We start from the raw sequence: 26,285 nt of genomic DNA, 5'->3' as shown, positions 1-26,285 counted from the left end.
TCTCTGGGGAGAACCCACTCCATCCCGAACATGGAGCCCTCAGAGCTTGGAAAATGACGGGGTCAGGTGTCCTGAGACTGCATGAAGGTCTGTGATCTCATTCATTCTGTCTCTCTGATGTCCTTGAGAGAAGTTCAGCGGTCCTGTGATGTACGAGCGTCTCATAGTTTCAGACGTTACGGCTAAATCCACGAACTCTGCGGCTCTGACTCCGCCGCCAAAACGTTTTCCTCCCTGTTCCCCTGCTTCATACCATCACTGCTCGTTTCTTCAGACTCTCTATACGCTCAACAAGTTCTGAAATAAATACGGCTTTCCTGCAGGATGCATTTCAGTTGATCAATAATGTAACAAAAGCGATTTCAGAAACAAATTATTCTCCACTTTTACATCATTAAATCAAAACCCAGAGCTCAGATTTTTCCCCTAAAAGCCTGGTGTTTAACCTCGCTGAATAAAATGAGCATAAATGACATTCACTCATCAACTTCTCCCGCAGGAATTGCTTCTGCTCCGTGTAAGAACCTGCAGTGGACTAAGATGGATTAGGCTGCGCTGGAGGCCGGCTGGCAGCATACAGGGATCTTATGCAGGTCAGTCACGGAGGAGCTTTGCAAGATCATATAAATCTACTCATTTTCCTTTCGCCTCACTGTCCCTCAGCAAATCTGTTGCTGCTTCAGTCTCGTACGTGCAGCAGCCCGATCATGCATCGGCGGTGTCGGACGGTTAGCTTAGGTAGTCCACTTCTCTGTGAAGGTGTTGTTTATAGATTTTTTTTTATTTCTTCATGATTTGGTTGTGGCCTCTTGGTGTTGTCAGATTACAGAACAAACTCAACAGCTCAATTAGCAGAGCGACAGTCCAGTCCAAATAACCCCAGGGCTTTACTCCAGACTCAGCTGCAGCTCAAAGCCCGGAGTCACGACTGCCTTGTCAGTGTGCAGAGCATGTTACGCGCCGGCCAAGCCGTGTGCTCGTAGGGAAAGGAAATGAAGCCAGCAGTCATTTACACAAAATGCAAATTTAATTCTCTCCCTGTTGCCATCACCAAGAGGCAAACGCAGATTTGAGAGTTCAGCGGGCTTGCAATGAAAATGTTTGTACACATTACAGGACATTGTTTCTTTCCTCATCATTCTCAGATAAATACTTCTGTCTGCTGACAAATTCATTATGATGTTATACATTACCTGACACATTAATAGCTCTGGATGAGGTGCAACACACACACATTTAACACACACACAGTTTTTATTACATTAAAATGTGTTTTAGAACAGCAGTAGTTCTACAAACCATGTGTGGTTTTATCCTTCCTACCAGAAAAGATCACCTCCAACAGTCTCCACAGATATCTGAAGCATGTTGGTTGAGGCTCAATCTCCAGCCGGCTCTGTGGCTTCAGTGAGTAATTAGAAGCATTATAAGTGGAGGTGCCAGGTCGACTAGAACTGGACTAGACAGTTATTCTCTTTGTAAAAACATCTATATTTGTAATCAGACACTCTTTAATTCAACATGTTGCAGCAGCTGCCTGTTTAACTGCACACGGATGGTAATAATTACCATAAATATGCAGTTTTATGTTATAAGATGTTTATATGACTTGGAAAGTGAAGACTTAAATGTTATCCAGCAGTAGGTTTAGTCACATGATGCTGCCATAATTAAATAATTCATTTTAATTAATAATGGACTTAAGAACGGTAAACTTTAGCAAATGTTTATACACTGAAATAATTATGCGGTGATGATTAGGGATGTGTAAACTTAAGTAATACTCTATAACAGTTCAGGGTGCTACAGTTTGATTATTAAGTGATTATCAGGATTTTCAATTGATCTTTTTCCCCATCGAGGCTTTTGAGACTCGGCGTCTCGATCGGTAGTCCTAGAAGATGAGCCAACATGCTCCAAAACGCCGGCAGTATGGAGCCCTGCTGTAAGACATGCTGGGAGCCAACCCGTTAAATCCTTAGAATATTTATGTCATGTGATCAAACACTGAAAATGATCGTTGTAAAAAAAATTATCTTTTTAAAAAAGTTAAAAGTGCGTCAATGAACGACCTCTAACTAGTTTTCTTTAGTATTTTAAAGCCTGAAACAATGAAAAATGGGGATTAAAAAGTTTTTATGTCTTTTAGCAAAACAAAAACATTGTGATTATTTACTCTTTAACACTATACATATGTCAAAATCATTGTAGCGCCTAAGTGTACTTTTATTTTGACCACCATGGGACAGAGGACTGGGATTAGATTATATGCAACAGGAGAAGAAGTTTTTACCACAAAGTGATGCAAAATGTCTGCATGCATCAGATACAGATCTATAGGAATATATGGATAACAGCCATCATCATTCCTGTAATTTATCTTAATTTAACCTAATTACATTAATTCAGTCACCATTTTGTTCTCCAAATGACTTTGGACAAGTGTTAATACAACTAATTAAAACTGAGTTAAATAGAAATATATTCTGTTTAGGTTTAGATAAAAACTTCAGTTTGACTTGAAAATGAGCTCCAGTGACTTTTCTCTGATGACATTCAGAGGTCATCATTGATTCGTTTGATTTACAGTTAGCAACGCTGAAATGGAAACACATAAAAACCCTAAATGGTGATCTGTGTAGCTCCAAGGCTGGAGAGAGGATAAAAATAAATACTTTTCATAGTAAAATGCAGGGAAGTAAATGAAAATCCTTCATACATATTCATATTATTCCAAACTTTTCAGTCTGCCCTCTGTGTTTATTATCAGAGAAGATTAAAGCTGCTGAACAAAGAGCTGAGTTTCTGAACGCTCAGATTGCTCTTATCTTTCTGTAAACATGGCTGCTGAGACATCACACTTATCTTTAACCTCCTGAAACATTCAACACTTTGAAAGTTGAGCTGAAATCCTCAAGTTGTAGAAAGAATGTTTCCTTTGAACCAACTCAGAGTTTGGAAAAAAGCACTGAATATCTGGAACAAAATGCCACGTATGGGTCTTCTGGTCACATGACTCATCTGCAGCTCTGCCTTCTGGCTGCAGCTCTTTGCAGCGACATATGTCTGCCTCCGCCACGCAGCAGGAAGTGGCCTGGCAGCGGCTTCCTGTGCCGCTGACGTCACACGGATCCTGCACGCTGACCAGGACAGACACAACTTCCTGGATGTTTTCCATGATCAGTAAAATACTGGCTGGAAACTGTAGATTCAGATACATGGAGCTGATTGCAGACTTTTTTTTTTAAACGATGATGAATGAGCCTGATAGTTCCTGATTAATGCCCACAGCAGAGCTGGCTGGTAGTTGTACCACACTACATGAAGTTTATCTCTCCTCTGAAGCATGAGGCCATGTTTCTAGTGATGTATTTATTTCTTTCCATTCTGGGCAAACAGAGTCATTTTCTTTTTGGTTGGTTTGTTTTCCTCTGTGCTGGTAGAAACGTGGTCGTCCAGTTTGAGGTGGTCTTCGTGTTGTAGAAGATCACATTTCAGACGGACAAACACACTTGTTTGCAGTTATACTACATGTTTAGCAGATAGTCACAAAAGAAGCGTCCAGTGTTTCTTCTTTTCTGCTTGACTATTGCCATCGTATGGGAATGTATGCATCTGTAGCCTTTCTCAAAAGCTTCCACTGAGGGTAGACGGTGGTTAACCAGGTGGTGTTGGGTCTGGAGGACCTGGGTTTGACTGCCAACAGAGAAAAGCCGCTGTAGGCTCCTGAACAAGGCCCTGTTGTTGTTGTTATTAATATTATGCTTAACAATACAGCCCAGTGTGACATATTTGATAGTTTTTAAACATTTTGTACCACTTTTTGATAAAAACTTCTAGTCTTCTGTCTCCCATTAATATTATCCTCAAATATTTAGTTAAAGTCACAAAGAAACACCACATATTTAAAGAAAACTAAATGTTTTTTTTTTTTTTTGTTTTTTTTTTTTTTTTTTAAACCAGTTCCTGAATGTGAGGTCTCATCTTAAAGCTAAAGTTGGTAATGTTGCTCAAAAACATTTTTTTTTTGTCTTCTGGGAGAAATGGTTCCTCGTCCTGATAATAGCCTATACATTTTGTATTCATGAAAAATAACAGGCGCTCGCCGCTGGTCACTAAATTTTCACTTTTGTGCCAAACGCCCAAGACGTTGGGCGTTTGGCACAAAAGGCGGCTGAAAAGAGAGGGGGGAAAGCCAGAGCTTTCCTTCCAGTTAGTTTGAAGGGTGGTGGATGCAGTAGAGAGAGTGGCATGGTTTTTTTTTTTTTTTAATAAATAGAGAATGTCGTCGTAGGGCATCTCAGCCCCTTGTCTGGGTTCACCAGATAAATCGTAGGCGTCCATTTACTCCAGGAGCAGCGTGCTGATGAGGTTCGTTTCCAGCACTATTTTTTGTCTCACCCTGGCCCAGTTCAACAACCTGCTGAGCCGAATTATATTTCGCTCTGATTGCTCGATGCCCCGCGTCAAGCGGCAAAAGTTTGGATTTTCCATCTCTGGCGTTTGCGATGCGTTCCACGCGTAATGCGCGTCAACTAAATGCGTCAAATAAAACTTTTTAAATTTTTGGCGCGTAACTCCATAAACACTGAAAACGTGCTGCTAGAAAGCTTGATGACTCCTTGACACGCCTCCACATAGACTTTACATGTAAACCTGACGCTCTTGACGCTCAAAATGCGTCTGGTGTGAACACACCGTAAGAAATCTAATTAGACCCCTCAGTTTACTGTAAATCTGTAAAACTCTGACCAATCCAAACGTTCGGACCCAAATGGTGTTGTTCATTTCTTATATTTTGTAAGCTTCTCCTCCCGGCTCCCCTCCTCCCCCTCCAGCAGAGCATACCTGATAGCCACACCCTGCATATAAACAGCATGTTAGGATGAAAATATAAAGTAGTGAAGAAGAAACTCAGAAGGCAAACATTGCTGAGAAAAAGCAGAGAGAATTTCCCGACCCGGCTCGGTTTATTTGCCTCCTCCTGCTAAACAGCTGAGAAAGAGAAAATTGTTGGTGGAAAAAGCTGCGAATAAAAAAGCCTCGGATCACGCAAGGAGCGAAACCGGAGGGGGAGGGACCAAGACAGGGCACCACTTTCACATTTCGCTAGCTCCCCAACATTACATACCCCAGCTTTAAAGAATCTCTATAATAAATATCATCAACTCACTGCTGCACTCTGCACGACTGTAGGATGAACCTTTTCTGAACTAGAGAACCAAGTTGCACATATTAGCTGTGTTTCTGGTGCAGGTTGATGCTAAATAAACGTGATCTTGCGATCTGCGTGTTTTCACTGAACGATGTTTTGCACACAAGCCAGGTAGCGTTGTTTCAAGGTTTCCTGTTGCTTTGAAGGATTCTCTGAAGCCCTTCTCCCTCATTTCTCTACTAATTCCTTTTAAAACGCTGCATTTTGCAAGATTTCCATATCCTCCTTCATCCATGCGTACAGCGCCATCTTTATGAGGCCAGATCAGTCTCAATACTCAGAAATGCACACTTTCTGTTTCACAAGTGAACATGCTCTAATTCACAAATATAATTTTGAGGTACACTTGTAATATATATTCACAGATAATACGAATTGCTGAACATGCATTTACAACCTGCTTCTCATTTGCAAAAATCTCTGCATTTGTGAGCGAAATCTGTACGGTGGATTTTGAGACTCCCCTGACGTCGCAGGTTGACGAATGTCACCATTGGTTTAAAACGCTGTCAATCAAATTTACAACTCTGATTGACAGATTCATCAGTTAAACAGGTGGATTTGCTTTCAGCCAATCGCACGGCTCCTTACATCTTCTCTACACTTTTAAACCAGTTGCAGATCTACTGTTACTGAAACTGCCAAGATCCAAAAACTGAAGACAACAATTGCCGATCCTGTAACGTCAAATGCTGCGGATGTTGGCGCTTCTCCACCGGCAAATATGTCGTTTTGTCAATTGCTGCTGTAAAACAGCCAACGCCACTGCCCAACAGCAAAGTCCTTCTCTAACTGGTTTGCAGCGACAATTTTGTTTACAACCAAAAAAAGCAGTAGTTTTCCATGGATTTGTCTGCATTGTCTGTTGTGAAAATGAACAATATATTTGTCGAAAAACATGTTTGATCTTTTGCATCGGCTGGTGTATGCTTAGGCAATATAATAATGTCTGGTGTCTTTTGTGATTATTAATATATATATTTTTTTACTTTTAGCATTTTTTTGTGCCCGATTTCTGGCAGAATGATCAGCAATTAATAAAGATCCATGTCTGTCTGTGACATGGATCTTTATTTGAAATAACCTGGTCATGTGACCGGCTATGTAACAGTGGGAAGTCACAGTTTCCACATTTACCACAACACTCGCTCCTGAAAAACCATTGGATGAGAGTGTAAGAAAGTGTTTCAGTGATATTCAAGGTTTTTTTTCTGAATGTAGGTGTTTCCATTAGCAGTTTTTCATGCTGGTCCTGTAAATGACCTGTTTATAAACGTTCCTCGCTCAGTCTGGAACTGCAATGAGCTTCAAAGCTTTTAAACTGGAATATTTCACCTCTGTGTTGTTTTTGTTGACATTTAAATGAGTCTTTTTCATGTAAAATGTTCATGTTGAGCAGGACGCCCTGGAAGAAAACACGCTGTCTCTTTGGAACCTTAAATACATGAAATAAGATAAATGACATGAAGCCACACTGAGGAAACATTCGCTGACTCACTGTCAACACCTTGTCAGCACCTACCCGCCGGCTGCTTTACGTGACTCTTCTGAACTTTGTCTTCCTCAGTCGAGACAGCGCTCCTCATATCTGTGCCACTGCTTTTAAAATGCAGGACATGGAGATGAGCGAGTTCAAACAGCAGAGACGCCAGACACAAGGCGCTGCTCTAGTTTTGAGAAGAGCCTTGGGCTCTTGTTCCCACAAAGACAATCATGGCATTGTTCATGTCTGGATAACATTTTGTTCACTTTAGGAGGATGTGATCTGTCTCACCAGAAAGGATGCCTCCAAGGATGCTTTCAGATTCAGGTCATGACATTGAACTCAATGCATAACAATAAGAGGAAGAGTTTCCTCTACACCTGTTTTAAAAACTCCCCTCTTTGTTAAATCACTCTAGAAGTAGACTAAGTCGGTTTTTGTTGAGAAAATATGGATTTTTCTGACAAGTAAATTGTGTTTCAGCATCGCTGCCTGCTGAAATTCTACCAAATGGGTCACATTTTGCGTGAAGAAAGAAGAAATGACTCACTTCTTCATCTCTGGTTGTTCATGTTTTTGTTCGTGCTCAGTATTCACTAGTTTTCAGCATTTCACGTGTGTCAGCAATAGTTGTAAGTGTTGATTTATTCAGCGTTTGCACACTGAGCGGGCCCCGGGGGACTAATTGATGTATCTTGAAACAGGGAGGCACACGTCTTTATTTCTAGTCCATCTAAACCTGACACGTAGCTTCTGGCCTGAATAAATAAGTGAACTGTTGTTTTCGTTCAGCTGTTCTGCTTCATACCACATGGACATTTAGCTTCTTTTTTCTTTAATAAGATGAAAGTAGATAATAAAATGTGTGCTCTGATGCTAATCACGAAAGTGAGATGCCCCGCGGACAGAAATCGGTTTATCACCTAATTTTATGCTGTCACTTTGAGAGAGAGATCAAACTGTGATTTCAGCGATGTGAGAGATGAGTGAGCGCCATCGCCTGTGGAAGCACCCCTGACAGAGACTCATAAATCAATCAACAGGCAGCTTCCCTGATTCTGAGGAGACTAGTAGTCAGGTAGAAAACTCTATGCTGAGGAGTTAAACATGTCCCTCCGACAAAAACCCTCCAGATATCTCAATATTTTACTACGTTCTGCAGTAAATCAGCAGTAAAACTAAAAATACTGCTGTACTTTATTTATTCAGAGTTAGTATCCACTGCATGAAGTCATGAATAAGGTGGATATTGTGTTGTTTTGGTAGTTTGGCAGTCCCTGGCTGTCCCTGGTGATATGTGAATATTTACTGGCATTATCGTGATACACAATGTATCATGGCGTTTTGAAATTTACTGTAAGTATGTTGATGTTATCCTGCATGAAAAGTAGGACTTTAAAGGGGAAAAAACGCTATCAATTTAATTTAATTCATTCTGCAACTATAACATCATTAAAAGAGAAGCGAGGACTTTGTTCTTGTTCTCAAGTCTTCAAGAACGAAGTTCGTTTTGGCCAATTGATACTCTGCAGTCATCAGAGAAGACTCTGAGCCTACTCAGAGTCTACTTTGATGACTGTGTTTATAGTTAACAAGCAGCTCCGTCAATGGCGTGGTGGGTCGAGCGCGTTACGGTGTGCGTGTCTTTAAAATTCAAGTGTTGTAAACATCTTTGTACCTTTTCACCTCCTCAATCAACTGTTAAAACTTTTCATCAGTGACAACTTTCTTCTTCACCTGCTTCTGCGTTGGCACATTAACCATCTGGGTCCGCCACTGGGCGGTTTGAAGATGATGGTGCAGTCTTGTACAAAAAAGTGTTTTTCTTTTGTTTGTGTGTTTTAAAGCCCCAGAAGAGAAATCTCTCACATAATAATAAACAGATATAGTTAATATGTTATTATTGAATCCGAAAAGCATTGATACCTTCATCGATACTACTGGTGAACTGGCAGGTGCATTACGAACTAGAATGCCTGTCGGTAGTATTGAAACATCTATATGAAACATATGTAACATCTAACAGATAGTTACTGTTGCCAACTCCTCAGTAAAGAAAGTAGCTATTAGCTGTCGCTAAATGATGTCATTGCCTAATTTGAATAATTGTCCATTTGTGTGTAAAGTAATGGACATTGTGGGAGAAACAAAAGGTGAGTCAAAGCCACCCTAAAAATGTTTAATACTATGAAAAACTCTTCTGTTGGTTATTATTATTATTATTATTTTATTTTATTTTTTTATTTTATTTTTTTTTTATTATCACTTTGAAAAATAGACCCACATTACATGAATCCATATTAAAATGTGAGACTATCAAATTTAACCAAAGGAGTGTTATGTTGTGTGGAACTAGCTGTATGTCCAACCCAGCTCCTTTATCCAGGCTTGGAACTGGCGAAGTGACCCAAAAAAAGACACTTAGTTACTTTTTTTTCCCCCTTCTTTTTGTTTTGTTTTGTTTGTAGTCAAAGTAAAACACAAAAAAAAAAATAGGCTGAGGCTGTGAGTCAAATCAAATGTGATTAATTATTTTTGCGTGGCAGTGAAAAATTTCCCACTCTGTAAACCAGGGCGGGATCAGCAGTGGATTTGCACGTGCGCTTTTCATTGTGCAGGTGACCTCTCTGCTCCTCTGATGGGCTGCAGACAGCCCGACTGTGTGTTTACACCAGACGCATCATCAAGTCACGTCGTGTCTTTACAAGTCGTGTCGCATGAACACACAAGTGAGCCAAACTCCCAGCAGACAGAGAGGTTGTTGGAAAATATGTCACGTCAACCACGTGAAGAACAGACAAATAAATCTGCATTTTTAAACCCTTCAGGGATGGAAACAGTCGCTCACCTGCAAGGAGAAGTTCTCCTGCTCCGGTTTAGTAAGAGCTGACGGGAATGCAACCAGCTGAACGATCAGAATCTCCTCGTCGTTTTACTTATTTATGAGACACATTATGGCATGAAACTGAATTATTACATGCAGCTTCCACATGTTAGTGCCCATAAACTAGCTTAATGGGAATTAAGCTAGTTTATGCAGAATGACGTGCTGGTTCCACCCTGCAAACCAGCAGTCCATTCAGCATGCAGTGGAGGAAACTTGTGGTGGATCCTTCACCACCTGCTTTCTTCCATAATTCACTTTGCGGCAGACAAGTGCCGAGAAGTTGCTACGTTTTATTTCGTTTACCTCACTTTACTAGAAATGTGACAAAGTCCAACACAATAATAACATTGAAATGGGGTAATATTTCATATTTGTGGGGTTTTAAGTGGGAAATAAAGTGTCAGTTGTAAAAAAAAAAAAAAAAAAGAAGCAAGTTTTCAGTTTCAAAGAACAGCTAAATAAAAATAAAAATAAAACTTTCCAGCTAAATTTGGGTCTCAGATCATTAACTGAGGAAATCTGGGAAGATTGGTGATGACTTGATTATTGAAATTTGGACAGTTGTTGCTTCTCAGGTTGCTCGGTGACAGGGGGCAGGAGCACAATGGCATGGCTAGTTCAGCTGTTGTTTCACGAACGTTAAGCGGCCACGGTATCCTAGAACTACGTAAAGACCTCCTACACAGCCGGTGCACTCTGAAGCATGTGGACTCTGAATGAGACACAGCCTCCATGTCTCGTTTCTGTCTTTCCTGAAACACTGATGCATCAAACTGTTATTTTTTGGTTTGATTTGAAGTTAAGATTTGGAAAAACGATCAATAAATTTTAATTTCTATGATATTCACTGTTTTGGAATTTCCATGTTCCAGATGTCGGTGTGTTGTCCTATTAGTGATGTGGATGGATGCTTCTATTTTGGTAAATAAAAGTGATATTGGTAAGTTTAGAAAAACAACAGTTGCAATTTGTAGGTGTTTCCATTGAACAGTGTTTAGCGCAAAAGCCTCAAATCTCGTAAAATCTTGTGACAAAAACAAAATTTTATGAGAATTGATGACACAGTTACATCACACAAGAACTACGGCTTATGTAAAGTAGCCTGTAGCATTATTTTAGGGTTTTCTATTTGCTGCCGAGAATTTGCTACGGCTTTTTGAAGCTTTTCTCCCTCATTTTCTTTTGTATAACTCTGAAATTCGCTGCTGTTTGTTCTGCACTGCACAATCTTTACCGGAAATGAACCCGTCACATGACCCCCCACGTCACGTACAGGGAAATATTTAAAAAAATGTTTCCATTACACTTTTGTAATATATTTCTTCATCTAAACATCTGAAAAACCATCTTATGAGAGCGTAAAAACTTTGTTAGCAATATTTTCAAATGTAGGTGGTTCCATTTGTTTTTTGTTTTTTTTTTCATTTAGTGGATCAATATATTATTATTTAGTATATTAGTTTATTATATTTAGTTTTAGGTGTAATGAAAACGCACCAATAGATAGGTGCTGGTCAGACTGCTGTGAGTCCAGTTGGACACAGGTGTTGCAGGATAGTGCCACAGAATGGAAATGCAATCGAAATCCACCTTCTGTTTAAATAGTTACTGTGGTTCACAGAGGTTAGCTAGAGGAGACACAACAGACCAACCAGACCAACAACAAAGACAATCACGTCCTTATGGATGGAAAATAATGCTTACTTAATAAATAAGTCCTTTAATTTCCACACTTGGTTCGTAACTGGTTGGTTGTTTCAGGGCAAACACTTCTGAATGGTGCGGCTGAGCTGGAAGGGGAACAGAGTTCAGCAGATAAACTGGTCACGACCCAGCTTCGGTTTGCTAAAATAACATCAGAGTCACCAAACGGTTCGCAGAAATCTGACAAATCAAATAGCTCCTGGACATGGGTCGTTTTTCTGTCTTTATATAGTCAAATCTTAACTTCAGATTAAGCAGTTTTTTTATGTAAGATTTCTTAAAGAATGTTAATTTATTTAACTTTTGCAGTGAATGAATGATACACAGATTTATATGCAGATGGAGATAATCAAATGGCTTAAAGTCATTTGTAGTGGGTCTTTATAGTTCCAGGGTTGTAAAGCATGTTTACTGCTGCAGAAAGGACTCCAGTGGTTTGTAGGACAAAGTCTCTAAGTCTCTCCCCGTTTTTGTGTTGGCACGTTGAAAATGTTAAATAACCAACTTCTAGCTAAACATTTTATACAGCTGAACGCTCCCCGTGGGTGTCGTCTGTATTTCCTTCTCCATTGCTCTCGTCCCATACAAAGAAAGAGCTTTGGGCTGTTTCACTAACTCGGATGGACAAACAGCCCGTAGGCTTGCAGATATCTTCGTGTAGGTCAGATGCTTATTGGTTGAAAGTCATTGAAGATTGTACAGAAGCACTGGACAGTCACAGATGGGTTTCCCCCAATACATTTATATTACTGGTGATTTATTTTCCAGTGTAAGATAATTCCTGGTAATCTGCATGGTTTATATTTCCACTGCAAAGATCCACCAAAGGTATTCTAATGGGGAGGATGTCACCTTCAGGCCTTGCTCAATGACCCAACATAGTTAAACCTGGTATCATCCAGACCAAAACCCATCTCTGTACCTACTGGGCTACAACTCCTTCTGATGTCATGTTGCATTTTATGTAAACTAAAGTCCTTTCCACCGGTCAGCTCCACTTCTCTTAGCCCCCTGTGTTCATTCCCAAACAAACCAAAGAAGCCTGTTTTATGTGGTGGTGGTGTTGTGGAATCAGAGGGGGCATTAGTTGCAGCAGTAGTAGCAGTGTGGCATCTAAAATGACCTGTCTGCTACATCCCTTACACCATCTCCTCAGTTGCAAGTAGGGCTGGGCCATATGACGATTTGTGACGTTTGGACAGTGTTAATCCTTACTAATGAGGCTCTATCGTTTACGCCACGATAAGGTACTTTACTGCAGTATTTTATGTCAAGATGCGCTTTACGGCACGCTGTAATATATTAAAAAAACATGGAGGAAGACGGTGGCAGACATGTTTCAGAACAGGATAACTCACTAAAGATGAGCAGCCAACCCAAACCGATGAGCTTGTTCATAAAAGAGGGGAAATTTCTGTCGCATGGATGTGGTTTGGATATAAAAAGACCGACGTGGAACCGACAACAGACTAGCTCACAGTCCCAACAACGGACTGCGACACAACTAACTCATTTTATCACCTGCGCAGGAATCAGGATAAAGAATACAGAATAAAGAATAGAGTCAACGAGTAAAAGCAGCAAAAGCAGCGTCAAGTGGAGTCGAAAGCTCATAATAAACTCCAGATGCAAACGCTGCAACAGGTATTTACCTGGGAAACGTCATACGGTCATAGTTCCCCCAGATGGAAGATCACTGCTGCCTTTGCCAAGACACATAACTGATGACTGACACAACATTACAGAAACAATTTTATATCATTATAGGAATATAAATTAAGCTGAATCAAAATATGAGGTTTTGGTCATGTCACCCAGGCCTTGTCGCAAGCCGCGTGCTGAAGTGCCGCTCAGTCTAAGCTGTGGCGTGGATGGAGACTTGGATGCATTAGGACTTCAGGGTTTTAAGATGTTGTCACATTATTCTGTAAGACATGTCAGTCAGAGGGTTGAGACCTCAGTGGGTTGCAGGAGATTACCACTGGTTTCCAGCAGGGACCATCCATATTAATAATGCATCTCCTTCGTGTTCACAAAGCAACATATATCATTATCTCGACTTCTTTCACTGGCTAATTGCAGATGAAGAGAAGTTATTTATTTTGAAATTTGACAGCTTGTAACGTGTTTATTATTCAGTTTTGTTATGATGGATTGGCTTCGTTGTTCTGAAGTTGGATTTGTTAGTGTGTAAATGAGCAGCAGGAGGCATTAACTGCTGAGTGACACGTCTTTCATTACCCTGGAGAAACGTTGCTGATGGCGAGATCACACAGCATCTTCTCTAAAATGTTTGCAGCTGACAGGGGAGATGTCTACAAACCTGTATGAATAATGAAAATTGCCTCGATCTCACTGCCGTCTCATTGTTAGTCACAAAACAAAGTGCCGCAAGATTAGATGCTGAAAATGTGAGATTCTAAAGGTTAATTCAATTCTAATCTATCATGTGTTGCTTTGATACAAGGGTGTCTAAAGTCTGTCCTCAATGGCCGACGTCCTGCAGCTTTTCCATGTATCTCTGCTCCAACACACTTCCATTAAATGGATCCAACAACCAATGAAATTCTGCAAAATGACTGATTAGTTTGAGTCAGCTGTGTTGGAGCAGGGATACGTGGAAAACCTGCAGGATTGTGGCCATCGAGGACCGGACCTGGACATGCTTTAATAGGAGTTTTTACCATATCTGATCCTTTTTGCTTTGACATTATTGGGTTAGCTTGTGCTCTTCAAGCTAGTTACAGCCTACACAAGAACTTTTTTCTTGCTGTCACGGCTGCAAGAACAAGAAAACATTTCTTTTTCATCTGGTCACTCGATACTCCAGGAGAAGCTTAGTCTGCAACTTGGCAGCGATATCTTTGCTTTTATATGGAAGGAACCCGTTTATTTCATATTTAACAAGAAACAGAGTGTGGCGCATCAGTTTACGTAAACATTTTCGTACTATCGTACCTGCACCTGAAGCGGACAGAAGTGCTTAACGTCTGCTTCGAGTTTTTCTGTGTTAACTCCACCCACCTCAAATCTCTGATCAATCACAATGCTTCTCGGAGCCCTACGAGGACAAAGTTCTGCGATCAGAACTTAATAGAACTTAAAACATTTATAAATAAATGATTTCCTGAAGACAGCCATTGTTTAGTCTTATCTAATGGTAGTTTGCAACCAGTCTGATTTAGCTTGTTAGTTTCTGGTTCTCCTAACAGTTGATGGCTTCGTCCTCCAGCAGGGGGAACATGACTCCAATGTCTATATGCCTATATAGGAACGGTGTGTATGCGCTCGTATGCATATATATAAATAGGTTTCTCTCTCTCGCGTTCTCTCTATGAAGTGTTTTCTCTGTTTTCTATTCTTTTCGGTTCTCTTTCTGTCCCTCTTCTATCATCTCTGGTCCGGTCCAGCAATAAAAACTCTGTAATGCAAACAATTATGCAAAATAAATAGAAAAATAAAAAAGGAACCCAGAATATCAATGGCATCATTATATCTATGAAGCTCCCCTTGGCAAGGTAAATTTCCTCAGCAGAACACAGCAGAACACGGCATCCACACCATCGTTCTGCTGCTTAAATTCTGGACAGGACAAAAAAAAAAAAAGAAGAAAAGAAAAAATTTCCTTAAGACAACCATGGTATAGCCATATCTAACGGTAGTTTGCAGCCAGAATCTACAGAGGACTGGATGCTTAGCTAGAAGGCTACAAGTCATCCACAGCTTCCTACTTCATCACTCCTCTCTGCACCATCACCTCCTCCACTACTCCTCACCGTCTTTTATGTTTTTACATCACTAATAAGGTGCAGTTCGTGTTTGCAATGTTTTTATTCTGAAAGTTATATTTGCCATGATTCTGATCAATCACTTCTATTCCTCAGAACTCGAATCGGTCTGATCGAGGTGGTGAGAAAGTATGAAAACGCATCTGGTAAATAGAGACAGGACACTGTCTCTATTTGTGCAACGCCACCTGCCACACGGGAAGTTCTGTATTAAATATAAAATAACCAAGTCAATCGTTTATTGTATGTAACGACAGAGAGACCCCCCCCACTTCACTCCCGTTGCAGATGAAGCAGTATGAATTGACCAAAACAAACTTTTTTCTTCTTCTTGTGGCTTCATGAACAAAGTTGTGGCTTCTCCTGGAGGATGTAATAAGCGTTAGTGCACTGCCAGTTCCTTCCACATTGCAACGAGCTGCAGTGGAACCAGACAAGAAGTCGGGACTCCAGAGTTCACTTTTCTAAATTAGCTTTTAACAGCAGCATATATTTGTGCATGTGTGCAAATAGACTTTATCATTCATGAATAATGATTTATATTTGCAGCATCTGGAAAAAAAAAAACAGGATTCTGATGACATGTCAGCTTTTTTTTTGCTGCGTTTCAACCATGTAGATGTAGCGGAAAACCTGCACACTTACCTGTTAATCTTTATGAATTATGACATAATTTTAATCATGTCTGTATAATCATCCCAGTCTCCTTTTTCACCTGTTTGGGGAGGAAATTTGGGGGAAAAGGACAGAAATGTGATATTTCCATGTTCTTTGTTTGATGGAGTTGATGGTGTGTTTTCACATCGGATGCATTTTATCTGTGTGCAGTTTTTAATCGAAACCTAAAAGGCAAAAAGAGATATGGAGATATGTTTTAGTGATAAATTGCTTTTCATTTCTTTAGGGTAGTTTGACTTAAGAAAGGGTATCAACTAAATGATCAATCATTACCTAAAGCCCTGCATCTGTCCTTGATATCACCTTATTTTCACACGATCATACTGTACTTAATCTCATACTTTACATTAACTTGACTCCCCCCCCCCCCCCCCCTTTTTTAAGTCCCAAATGTCACACCAGTCTGATTGTGTTTAAGCTTCCTGTAATTTCTTGTTTGTCTTGTTGGATAAATGCTTCTGTAAACTAGACACGTAGAATTTAATACACCAGTGCCATCATTAATCGTCATCTTTGAAAGAATCATTTCTAGAGCCTCAGATGGGACGTGTCAACATGTGATGTTATCCTCTGACACCCAGCTCTGCAACGGTAAACACTGAAATGTCAGCAGAGGAAAAGCCATTTTGAAAGGATTACAGTCTGTCTGCGGCCGAGGCCTTTGTGGAGAGTATTCGTGACCTGTAGATGGATCATTACCGCTAAACCGTTCAGCTCAAACCTAAATGCAGTTTCACTATTTCTACGTCTCACAGCATATGGCACAACGCAGTTCTGGGTTTAGAAATACATGAAAACACGGTCCAAACCTCATTTAGGGTTTAAAATTGGAGCTTTTTGAGTTTTATATTTGACTTTAAAGTTCCTTGGTTTATGCTTTTCTTCATCTCTGTAATGCTCTTCATGAATGGCATAAATAGCAGCATTCAGACATTCTTTGCTAGTCCAAGTCTCAATGTTTGACCTCAAGTCCAAGTCAAGTCACAAGTCATTTCGCTGTAATGAGTAATCTGCCATCTGGTCTACTTGGAGGACTGCATTATCATATCCAAGGAATTTAAAATCCGTACTCGGCCTTTATCTACTAGCATTTAGTAACAGCTTTGATCTTTAGCTTTAAACTGGCCGATGCTCTGTCCCTTCCCTTTGGACGATTTCTTTCTGAATTCGGAAAACCTGGAGATGAACATGGAAATGTGTTCAGATTAGTAAATATGCTTTTAACAGAACTTATCCAGGAGTTTTTCATGAGTACAAAAATCCATCAGGACCCACAGAGAAACTTTTTAATCTAATACTGCTGTACATTATGTTTTTTTCTCTGAATGTGGAGATCAGGACCAAAATGCTGCACTTTAATGCTGGATCACCAGCTGTCCTGCAGGTTTTACATGTTTTCCTGCTGCAACACACCCAGTGACAGCTAGGTGTCAAATTTCTCTTAATTTGTAATGCAACAGGTAAAGATGTAAAATAAAAAAAAAATTAAAAAAAAATCAATATTTTACTTGATTTAGACCCAATACTTCAGGTTAAATAACTATTCCTTTCATTCCTAAATCAGCCACACGTGCACTTTACTAATAAACAAACCCAGTAAAACCACGCAGTTTACAACTACAACTGCTTTGATCCCAGTTTGGTCCCATTTTAACGTAGTCAGTGTTTAGAGCGGGTTTTATCCCAGTTTGGTCCCAGTTTACCTACATCATGGTGTTTAAAGCAGGTTTGATCCCAGTTTTGTCCCAGTTTAACATCATCATGCTGTTTAAAGTGGGTTTTATCCCAGTTTGATCCCAGTTTAACATCATCATGTTGTTTAAAGTGGGTCTGACCCCAGTTTGATAACGCATTTTGACAAAGTCAGTAGTTTATGAAAACTGTTCAGTAAATGTCTCATTTTTCCTCCGAAAACATTGAGTGATGAAACAAAAGTTATTTTAGTCAAACGTTTACACTGCTGAGGATTTTTATACTACAGCTGCAGTTTGCTGATCTGCTGATTATCCCTTTAATTAAGCTTTTAAAACCTTGAAGTTACAACCTTAGAGCAGCATAACGTGTTCACCAATGCTACCACTGTTGTGATTGGTTGTCTTCTGCATGTGACACGTCCATGTTCATGTGACGTCTGGAGAAACGACGGTAGAAGAACAGACAGAGAAGATCATGAAAAAACAAAATAAAAAAAGGTTATCGGGTCCAAAATCATGAGTCCAATTCAAGTCTCCATGTTTGGCAGCACTGTTGTACATGTTGGCCACTGTTGTCTTTTAACCCTTAAAACTCCACTAGATCACCAGCTCCTTCAGCACTGTCACTTAAATACATATACCGATACATATACTGGCATACCGATACCAGTATCAGTATCGGCTCAACGCCAAGTGTGTGTACTCATACTTGGTATTAGGTTTAGGGTTAGGTGAGCCTAACCCTAGGTGAACCTATACCACAACCGATACCCGATACCACACTAGTCAAGTCAGCGCAGATGTGTTTGATGACATGCTTCGGACGTGTTTTAAAAGAAATAAATGCCTTGAATCTTAAAATGAGACATTTTTTGTTTGACTAAAAGCGAGATCTTTGTTTCAAAACCACACATTTATAGTTGTATTTAGGTAAAATGTGCCAAATCAAAATAAAACTTGTTGAAATTGTTAGATCTGTAATGTTATTATATTTGTATTGGTGAGGTAACTTCAGAAAGGATGGGTCATTTATTACAACCTAATGAAATCTTACACAGGTATAACAGCAATAATAACCATAGTCACAGTAATGTTCACATAAACACATTTGGTATTTGCAAATATCGGTATTGGTAGATATTCAAATTTCAGATATCGGTATCGGATCGGAACTCCCAAAAAGTGGATCCGTGCATCCATAAGAAATAATTTATATTTTAAATGATCTACAAAGGTTTTTCCAGGCACTTATATCCCATAAATAGTCTTTATTCTGAAACTATAAAATCTGTGATTCACATTGACATAATTATCACTTTAAAAAAAAAAAAAAAAAAAAAAAAAAAAAAAAGATTATCTCTACTATGTTGCTAAAAGACATCTTTTTTGACCTGGAAATCCTGATGACTAGTTAACTGTCAAACTTTCCACCAATCAGAGAGCTTTTATTGATGGTAATGTCCAATCAGGAGCAGCCTCAGATCAACAAGCAAGCAGAAAAAAAAGATAATGGTCTTCTATCGCTGGAATAAAGCCAAGAAGATGTTTGTGATGCAGCTGAGGTGGTTTAGTGAGGAGAGCAGGTAAATAGTAGTGGACCAAAAATAACAAAAATGGTTTGAAATTTTAGGGGATAAGAGCAAACAAAACCACATACCTTTAGAAGAATTATTGTGCACATCATTTAACTTTTAAAAGTCCAAATGCAAAGTTGGAAACCCAGAGGACAAAATGTTGCCGACATGCTCTCAGTTATTAGCATCGTGGGTAAATGTGACCAAAAAAATCCTCTTAAACTGCACACATCTTACCTTATATGGCAGGACGACAGCAGAACCTCCACTAATGCCTACAATCGGTACGGCTGTCTGCGTGGAAATGAAATCCAGGATCTGCGCCACGGCCTCAGAACCCACGTTGTCCTCAAAAACTACACCATGGACGCGGTTTGTGGAGAGGGTGTCACAGATACGGGTCAGCAGGGCCCTGGGGTTGGTGTTGTTGACCAGCACAGTGATGGGGTTCACCTCCAGAGGCAGGTCCATGAAGTTTTCCCGGCTCAGACGCCCCTTAATCTCCGTCTGGTAAGCTGGGCCGCTGAACACCACCGCCACGTTGACGGAGGGCGTGGGAAACCCAAAGGGTCGGCCCGGACAGCAGGGGATGGTGCAAAACAGCAGCAGCGGCGGCAGCCACCACGGGGAGTCGCTCCAGCGGCCTAGACGAACGCCCATCTCAGTCTACTGCCTGGAAGAAGGTCAGAGAGGAGGGAGGGGTCAATAGAAAGGGTTGACATGTTAGGTAGGAGGCCCAGCTCATGTCTCCTGTTGAAATGTTGTGACACCACTCGATAATCCCACTAGCTGGCCAAGCAGCCTTTTGCTTGGAGTTTTGGTTAAATGACCTTTAAGCTTCAACTCTGCTCAATGTGCTGATCCGCATGCCATCGCTAAGGCAGTCTAAGAGCCCATTACCGGAGCCCAGAGCGGTATTTTTAGTGTGTCCGCGTGCAGCCCGGGGCCGTGGCCAGGCTGTCGCATCTCAGGGCGGCAGCTGCCACCCTGCTGTTGTACTTTGCGATCCAACCCAACAGATGGTGTCCAGTGTTTAATGCAACAAATGGAGAACAAGAGGATTTAAAATTTCTCTCTCGTGACATTACTTCTGATGCTGTTACTTCATTCTGTCAGCAGTCCAAGGCACTCAGACATAATCTGCCAAGGGTCTTTATGCATGCTTTGCCCTACGCCCACTAATGAAAACTTTTTCTTGGTATGCAACAAACTTTTTCCACAAAAATGTTTAATTGTTTGGAGACTTGGTCTCAGCTAGTTCATCTTGATCATGCTATATTAATTACTTGCTTTCACCCTCGTGATGGTGATGGAAGACCTCCGTGGTGCCAGAGTCTGTAACGTTAGTTTACTGTTCAGATTGTAGCCAGAGAGTAGTTTGTGTCGAGCTGTCAGACAGACTTAGGCTCTTTGTCAAATCTGTCAGAGCAGTGTTCGCGGCCCTGAGGGAGTGCTGCACACTGGTCCCCTGTCACAGACATCTGATCCACCATGTGATGGAATCCCAGAGGGGTGAATATATTGTAATCCCTCGGTAATCCCTGCCAGGCGTCATGGCCTGAAGCTTGATTGTAGTCTATAAACTTATCAAGAGATTTGGGAGCTGCAAAAGTGTAGCTGTCTGGTGCAACTCCACTTCATGTGTGGACCTGAGCTGAGAACTCCTTCTGGGAAATGTTGCAGGCAGGCGTGCTTTACTGGTGCGCTTCCAGCATACTTATTGATGCATTGTTTTTCTAGTCATGTCATCGACTGGGATGCAAGTAATGGACATCAAACGTGCTGGAGGCTGTTCAGGCTCCACCGTACACCTGCTGGCGCCCTCTAAATCTTTATTTACATTTGAGAGTCTCCGATGTGTTGATAGATGGGTTTAAGGTGCAACAGAAGTGACATAGTTTAGATTAAACCTGTGCTTTTCTACACATGAGGCAGATTTGTGAACGTTAGATTGAACTAAGCTGAGTGAGAAGCACCAGGATGCGAGTTGGTTTCTCTTCAAGTTAGTTTTCACAGGTAAAAGTGAAATTAAGATGAAAATTAAGCTGTAGTTATGGCCAGTCTTCTTTCATTCAAGCCAAACGAGACATTTTACTATGTTCTGGAGAAGAAACAGCATGATGTGAGTTAATATATTCAGAAACCAGAGCTCCCAGTATCACGTGGTGCTGGAAGAAGTTGGGCAAAGTAAAAGTCTATCTGCTGACCGATGCAACACGTCATCAGATCTAAGGCTGATCACCTGGAAAATCTATGAAGATGATCCGATTCAGCCAAACTGCATCATACCGTCTTCAACAGACTTGAGTTTTACTGTCTGTCCAGACCGGCTCATTTAGTTTTTTTGCACACATCTAAGAAAGATACACGCTACATGCATACACTGAGTTTTAGGGCTGCAGAAAAAGAAGTGCTGTTTCTATCAATTAAACAGTAAATTAATTAAAAAAGGATGGCAGCTACTCCATACAGAAGAAACGGGTTAGAAATCATCTATTTTTATGTTTTTATTCTGGAACAACAAATTTGAGAAATAAACTGCTTTTTCAGATATTTATATTTTAAGTGAGTACAATAAATAAGTAGGAAACCATAAAATCTTCCCACATATTTTCAATTTTTTTTACTCCCGGAGTTCTGTGTTTTATTGTGACCTTATTTTTTTCTAGGTCATTGTATCTAATCATGTGGTGGTGGAAACCATTTCAGTGGAGAATGAGGTGGTGACCTGCAGCAAAGGGCCTCAGGTTGAGTTTGGACCTGGACCGTCAACTTCATCAAGGAAATAAAGCCTTTGTTTATGAGCCACCAGCTACCCAACCAGCCATATATAATATATAATATATATATACACATACGTGTATGTATAAATAAATCCCAAATCCTTTGATGAAGGTCACTTGTTTTTGTTTGTGCTGTCCTTGGCGTTGTCCTTATTTCTATAGTTCTGGTGTTGAATTTCTTCTTCTCTTTTGCACAACTTTGGTGTTTCCGTCGGCATCTCAGCCGCTGCTGAACTTCGGATGCAGAGTTCATTCAGGTTGGTTCAGACAACGTCACACAGACAGGAAGCTGGAGAGTTGGGATAGCATGTCACACCTGATCCAATTCCATTATACTCCATGTTATGGATGGATACTTCAGTGATTTTTACACAACAGCAGCACAATACCGGAATTAATATAGAAAAGTAATATGACTGCTGTACTAATGGACAATACATGAGAAGTCATTATTTAAAATTGATTCCAGCTTCATTCATTCAAATTCCACCATTTCCTGTGTTTTTCAGATGGTGTAAATTATAAGATCCCGTGTTAGTTTTATTTTTGGTCTTTGCAGAGCAGCTCCAACAATATTTCAGCAGAACACAAACTTGCTTTTTTATTTTCTTAGGCTCAGAAAGAGAACGTTGCTATCCCACCTAGCCTAAACCTCGGCTCAAACTCAGACCATTGGTACTTATTACATCAAATTTAAAATGAAACATAACCTTGTTGTTTCTGCTGTATCAGTGACATTGTGCTGGACTCTCTGAAAGGTGTTTTTTGGTCTCAAACTTTATTCATTGTTTTGATTTGTGCTGCAAAAACCACATAGCACACAAGCCTGTTGTGTGAAACGACCACTGGCAGTGTTGGTTGAACAAAGCAGATTTTTAACCCTTTAACTTTCATACTAACAAAAAAGACCAGAGAAAAATGTTCATCTGTGTTTTTCTGTTTGTTTTGGAGAAGAATAAACCAAACAAATGTTTTTAGCAAATGGGTTGAGACGTTAAAAAGAAGTTAATAATAGTGTAACAACAGTGAAATGGTTAAAAGTTTAAAATACAGTAGTGTTATAAAAAAACTCAGTTTGGTTTTACATTCCCAAACCAACTGGTAGAGATGCTCGGTTCGGTTTATTTCCACAGTTTTTAAAGAATTAATCAAAGTCACTGCAGAATGTCACTATTGAATGGGAGACCAGGACGTTATCGGGTTAACAAGATATTTTAATTCTGGACTTATTTATTATTTGAAGTTCCAACTGCACCCAGCTTACTGTTCAGATGCCTTTTTAGAAAGTTATAGTTTAGTCTCTTCTGTTTTACTGTGAGAGAAAAGGAAAATGACATTTAACGCTGTTTCCCTCATTGAAACAAGCGACGTTAGTTTCTTCTTCAGACACATGAACTTGCAGCGCTCAGGTTGAATTAATGTTTTCCTCCGTTAACGTATTTACTTTTTCTGCTGCTGGGCTCATCGCTGCTTTTTCTGTGGGCCTGAATAGATTCAGAGCTCAGGCCTCTCTTCGTACTAAATCATGAATTGATTTTGAATCTCAGCCTCAGAAGTTGAGATTATAAAGACTCCTGCCCCTACAGGGAGTGAGTCATCAGGAACTTCAGAAAAAGGTTTTGTGCTGAAGATGAATTTTAATGTGGAGGTAAGGAAATAAGCAGAGATCTCCTCTGGCTGTTTTATTTCTGTCTTTTAATGTTCAGACACCGGCCTCCTCAAAGCTTTGTGATGCGGCTGAATTTCAGGTTGGCTTTGCAGATCAGTCGATTCAGAAAGCTGACCCAGCTCTGCTGTATGTCCTCCAGAAGCATCTCTGTTTACGTCTGTTGGAGTCAGCCGTCACTCTTGACATTTGTTGGGTTTATTTGCTCTTTATGCAGGTGCATCCTCCTGGATTATAATGACATGCTTTTACTTATACTCCTCCTGTAATCTGAGCCAGGAGCAGGAGACATGTTGCTGCCTGTCCAGATTGAGTCACGCAGGAGGAGGAAACAATTACTCCTGCTTTACTACTTACATGCTGACCTGCTTGTGTGGCCTGTTGTAACTAAGCTTCTTATAGAAGTACTCCATTGTTAGGTGATCATTTTTTTCTTAAAGATACATTTATTTCATATTGGCTTATACACTGCATGAGCCAAGAAGATGAACAAGTCAACCTGGTATGTTTGAGCCTCCAACTACAAAACAAGCTATTTAATTATCCTGTGCAATAAGTTGTTTGTCATTAATTAAAGAGTAGGACTGTGATGATATGGTTTTGTCCTGATTTGATTTGAATCTGATTATTTGGGTGCTGATTAAATTTAAATTGTGATTATGATTTTTCAATACTGCTGATTTTTGTAGACTAAAAAAAAACAAACAAAAAAACCCAACAAAAAAACTGCACAAAACTCTTTTTGCTCTTCATTTTTCTTTATTTCAATTAGGAAAAACATCATATGCTGCTATAATGCCAAAAAAATACAAGTAAAAATATCAATAAAAATGAAAAAAAAAAAAATTATAATACATTATTTTGATTTTTTTTTTAAAAATCTAAAAAAAAAAAAAAAATCGGATTTTAAATTTGTTCATCAAAAAAATCCTGATATTCAGTGTTTTCGATTCAATTTCCCACCCATATTAAACAGTCATGTAGGATTTTCTTTCTTTAAGGGGCAGTTAGGAAAAAGCTGATGTGGTCCAAGCCCACTCTGACTTTTACTTGAGTAGAAATAATAGAATTATACATTTTCTTGGTATGATTATTGTTATAGCAATAATCATGATGTAACAATTTTTGTGTTGATTAGTTTGACACTAAATGTGTAAAATCAAACGAACCCCCAAAAAGTCTAATTTTAACTAAATGCCCTCCACATTTTTAACAATAAACTAAATAATTCTACAATTTATCTGCGTGTCTTTCAGATAAAAGAGATGAAAAAGGCTACTGGACGTCTATCTGGACTCCAGGAGCTTCTTTCTGGAACTAACAATAAATAAATGGTTTCAGACATGTCTGCTTAACCTTCTTAGAGAATTTAGAAATGCAAGAAAAAACACGTAGCTTTGACTTCCAGCTGTGTTTTTTAGTAGGAAAGCTGCTGCTAAATGCATAAATAATACTGTAGCAGTGGAAATAAAGAAGTAAACCCACATATGTGGAATGAAATATGATGAAGAAAATGCCGAGTCATGTTTCCATTAAATAAGACTGTTTTTTTTCTTATCCGTATAATGTAACATTAAGGAAACACTGAAGTCGTCATGCTGCGCTGTGAAGGTCACTCTGGTTGTACATGACTAAAAAATAGCTTTTTCACTTGTAGGTTAAACATTTAACTACAGAGTATAATAACGTCCATACTTTCACAGTCCAACACACCTCTTCTACAACTTACACAGAACTAAAACAAGGCAAAACAAATGCAAACACGCAGATGTTTTTTAAATGTGATGACATCCTCTCACATGGATCCACCTGAGTCCAGACCTTCAGAGACGTGTAGAGAGAGACTTTAGACAGCGTTAAACACATTACGGCTGCATGTTTTGGATGTTTTTCTCGTCTGAATCTGATCAACGGGTGAAGATGCTCAGGCAGCACTGGACAAGATTTTGAGGAAAGCCATTTAATTTGAATTTGAAACCTGCAATTAAATCATAAGTTAAAATGACTAAACGCAGTTTAAGCAGTGTGGACTCTGGTACCTCAGAAACCCTGGGCAGACATAAAGCTGTGATGCTGATTACATAATCAGCAAGGTTAGAAACCTGTGCTAGAAATCTGCAATTTAAGTTTATTTGAACTTAAATTGCTTTTAATCATTTTAACTTGTGATTTAATTGGGATTTTTGCTATTTATTGCTGCATTTTACTACTTGTTAATGCTTTCTTGCACCATCTATCATGATCTTAATGTTTTATGTAAAGCACTTTGAATAGTCATGTAGATGAAACATTGACTGGTGAAATGAGCTGTAATTTTCTCATGTTTAGAAAAAACGCTAACACTTCTTGTTTGTTCCATGTGAAAAAATCAAAGCCCAAAAAATAAAGACTAAAAATAAAAAAGAGAGCAATCCAAGCATGAAACAAGGAAGGACCTTGTGGATAACCTCCAGAACACACACACACACACACTTTACTCACTTCTCTCTGTTCCACACAGATCTTTGCCTGATATCACATACCACAGATAAATCTTGCATCATGCACTGTGTAGACATCTTCAGAAAGTAAAGCCGCTGGGCCTGCTCTGTGTAGGAAAGGAAAATTATATGTGGTATTTTCTCAGAATGTAATTATAGGAGGCCCAGAGCACATAAACTGGGAACTGACCATTTCCACTGACATTCAAGTGTTGGAAGGCATAAAGGTGGACTTTATGGAGCTCATTCGACCAGCTCAGCTGAATCCAGACTACACTGATTTCTGATACACTGATACATTGATTTCTCTTTTAATCGAGGAACTAAAGTCCT

The 26,285-nt window shown here is 39.7% G+C and overlaps 1 protein-coding gene across 1 annotated transcript in view; it reads right to left on the bottom strand.

Annotated features, from left to right (window-relative positions):
• The window catches only part of grin2ca (glutamate receptor, ionotropic, N-methyl D-aspartate 2Ca), a gene marked incomplete at its 3' end in the record, with an annotated part of 89,731 nt that overhangs the window by 43,241 nt on the left and 20,205 nt on the right, over positions 1-26,285 (bottom strand). Inside the window, exon 2 of the mRNA XM_079253200.1 lies at positions 19,261-19,696. Coding sequence (XP_079109326.1) covers positions 19,261-19,683 — 423 coding nt within the window. The 5' untranslated portion in view covers positions 19,684-19,696. The remainder of the gene's footprint in view (positions 1-19,260; positions 19,697-26,285) is intronic.

This window comes from Telmatherina bonti, assembly GCF_933228915.1.
Source record: "Telmatherina bonti genome assembly, chromosome: 14".
Classification (NCBI taxonomy): domain Eukaryota; kingdom Metazoa; phylum Chordata; class Actinopteri; order Atheriniformes; family Telmatherinidae; genus Telmatherina; species Telmatherina bonti.
This window is presented reverse-complemented; position numbering and strand designations above follow the sequence as displayed.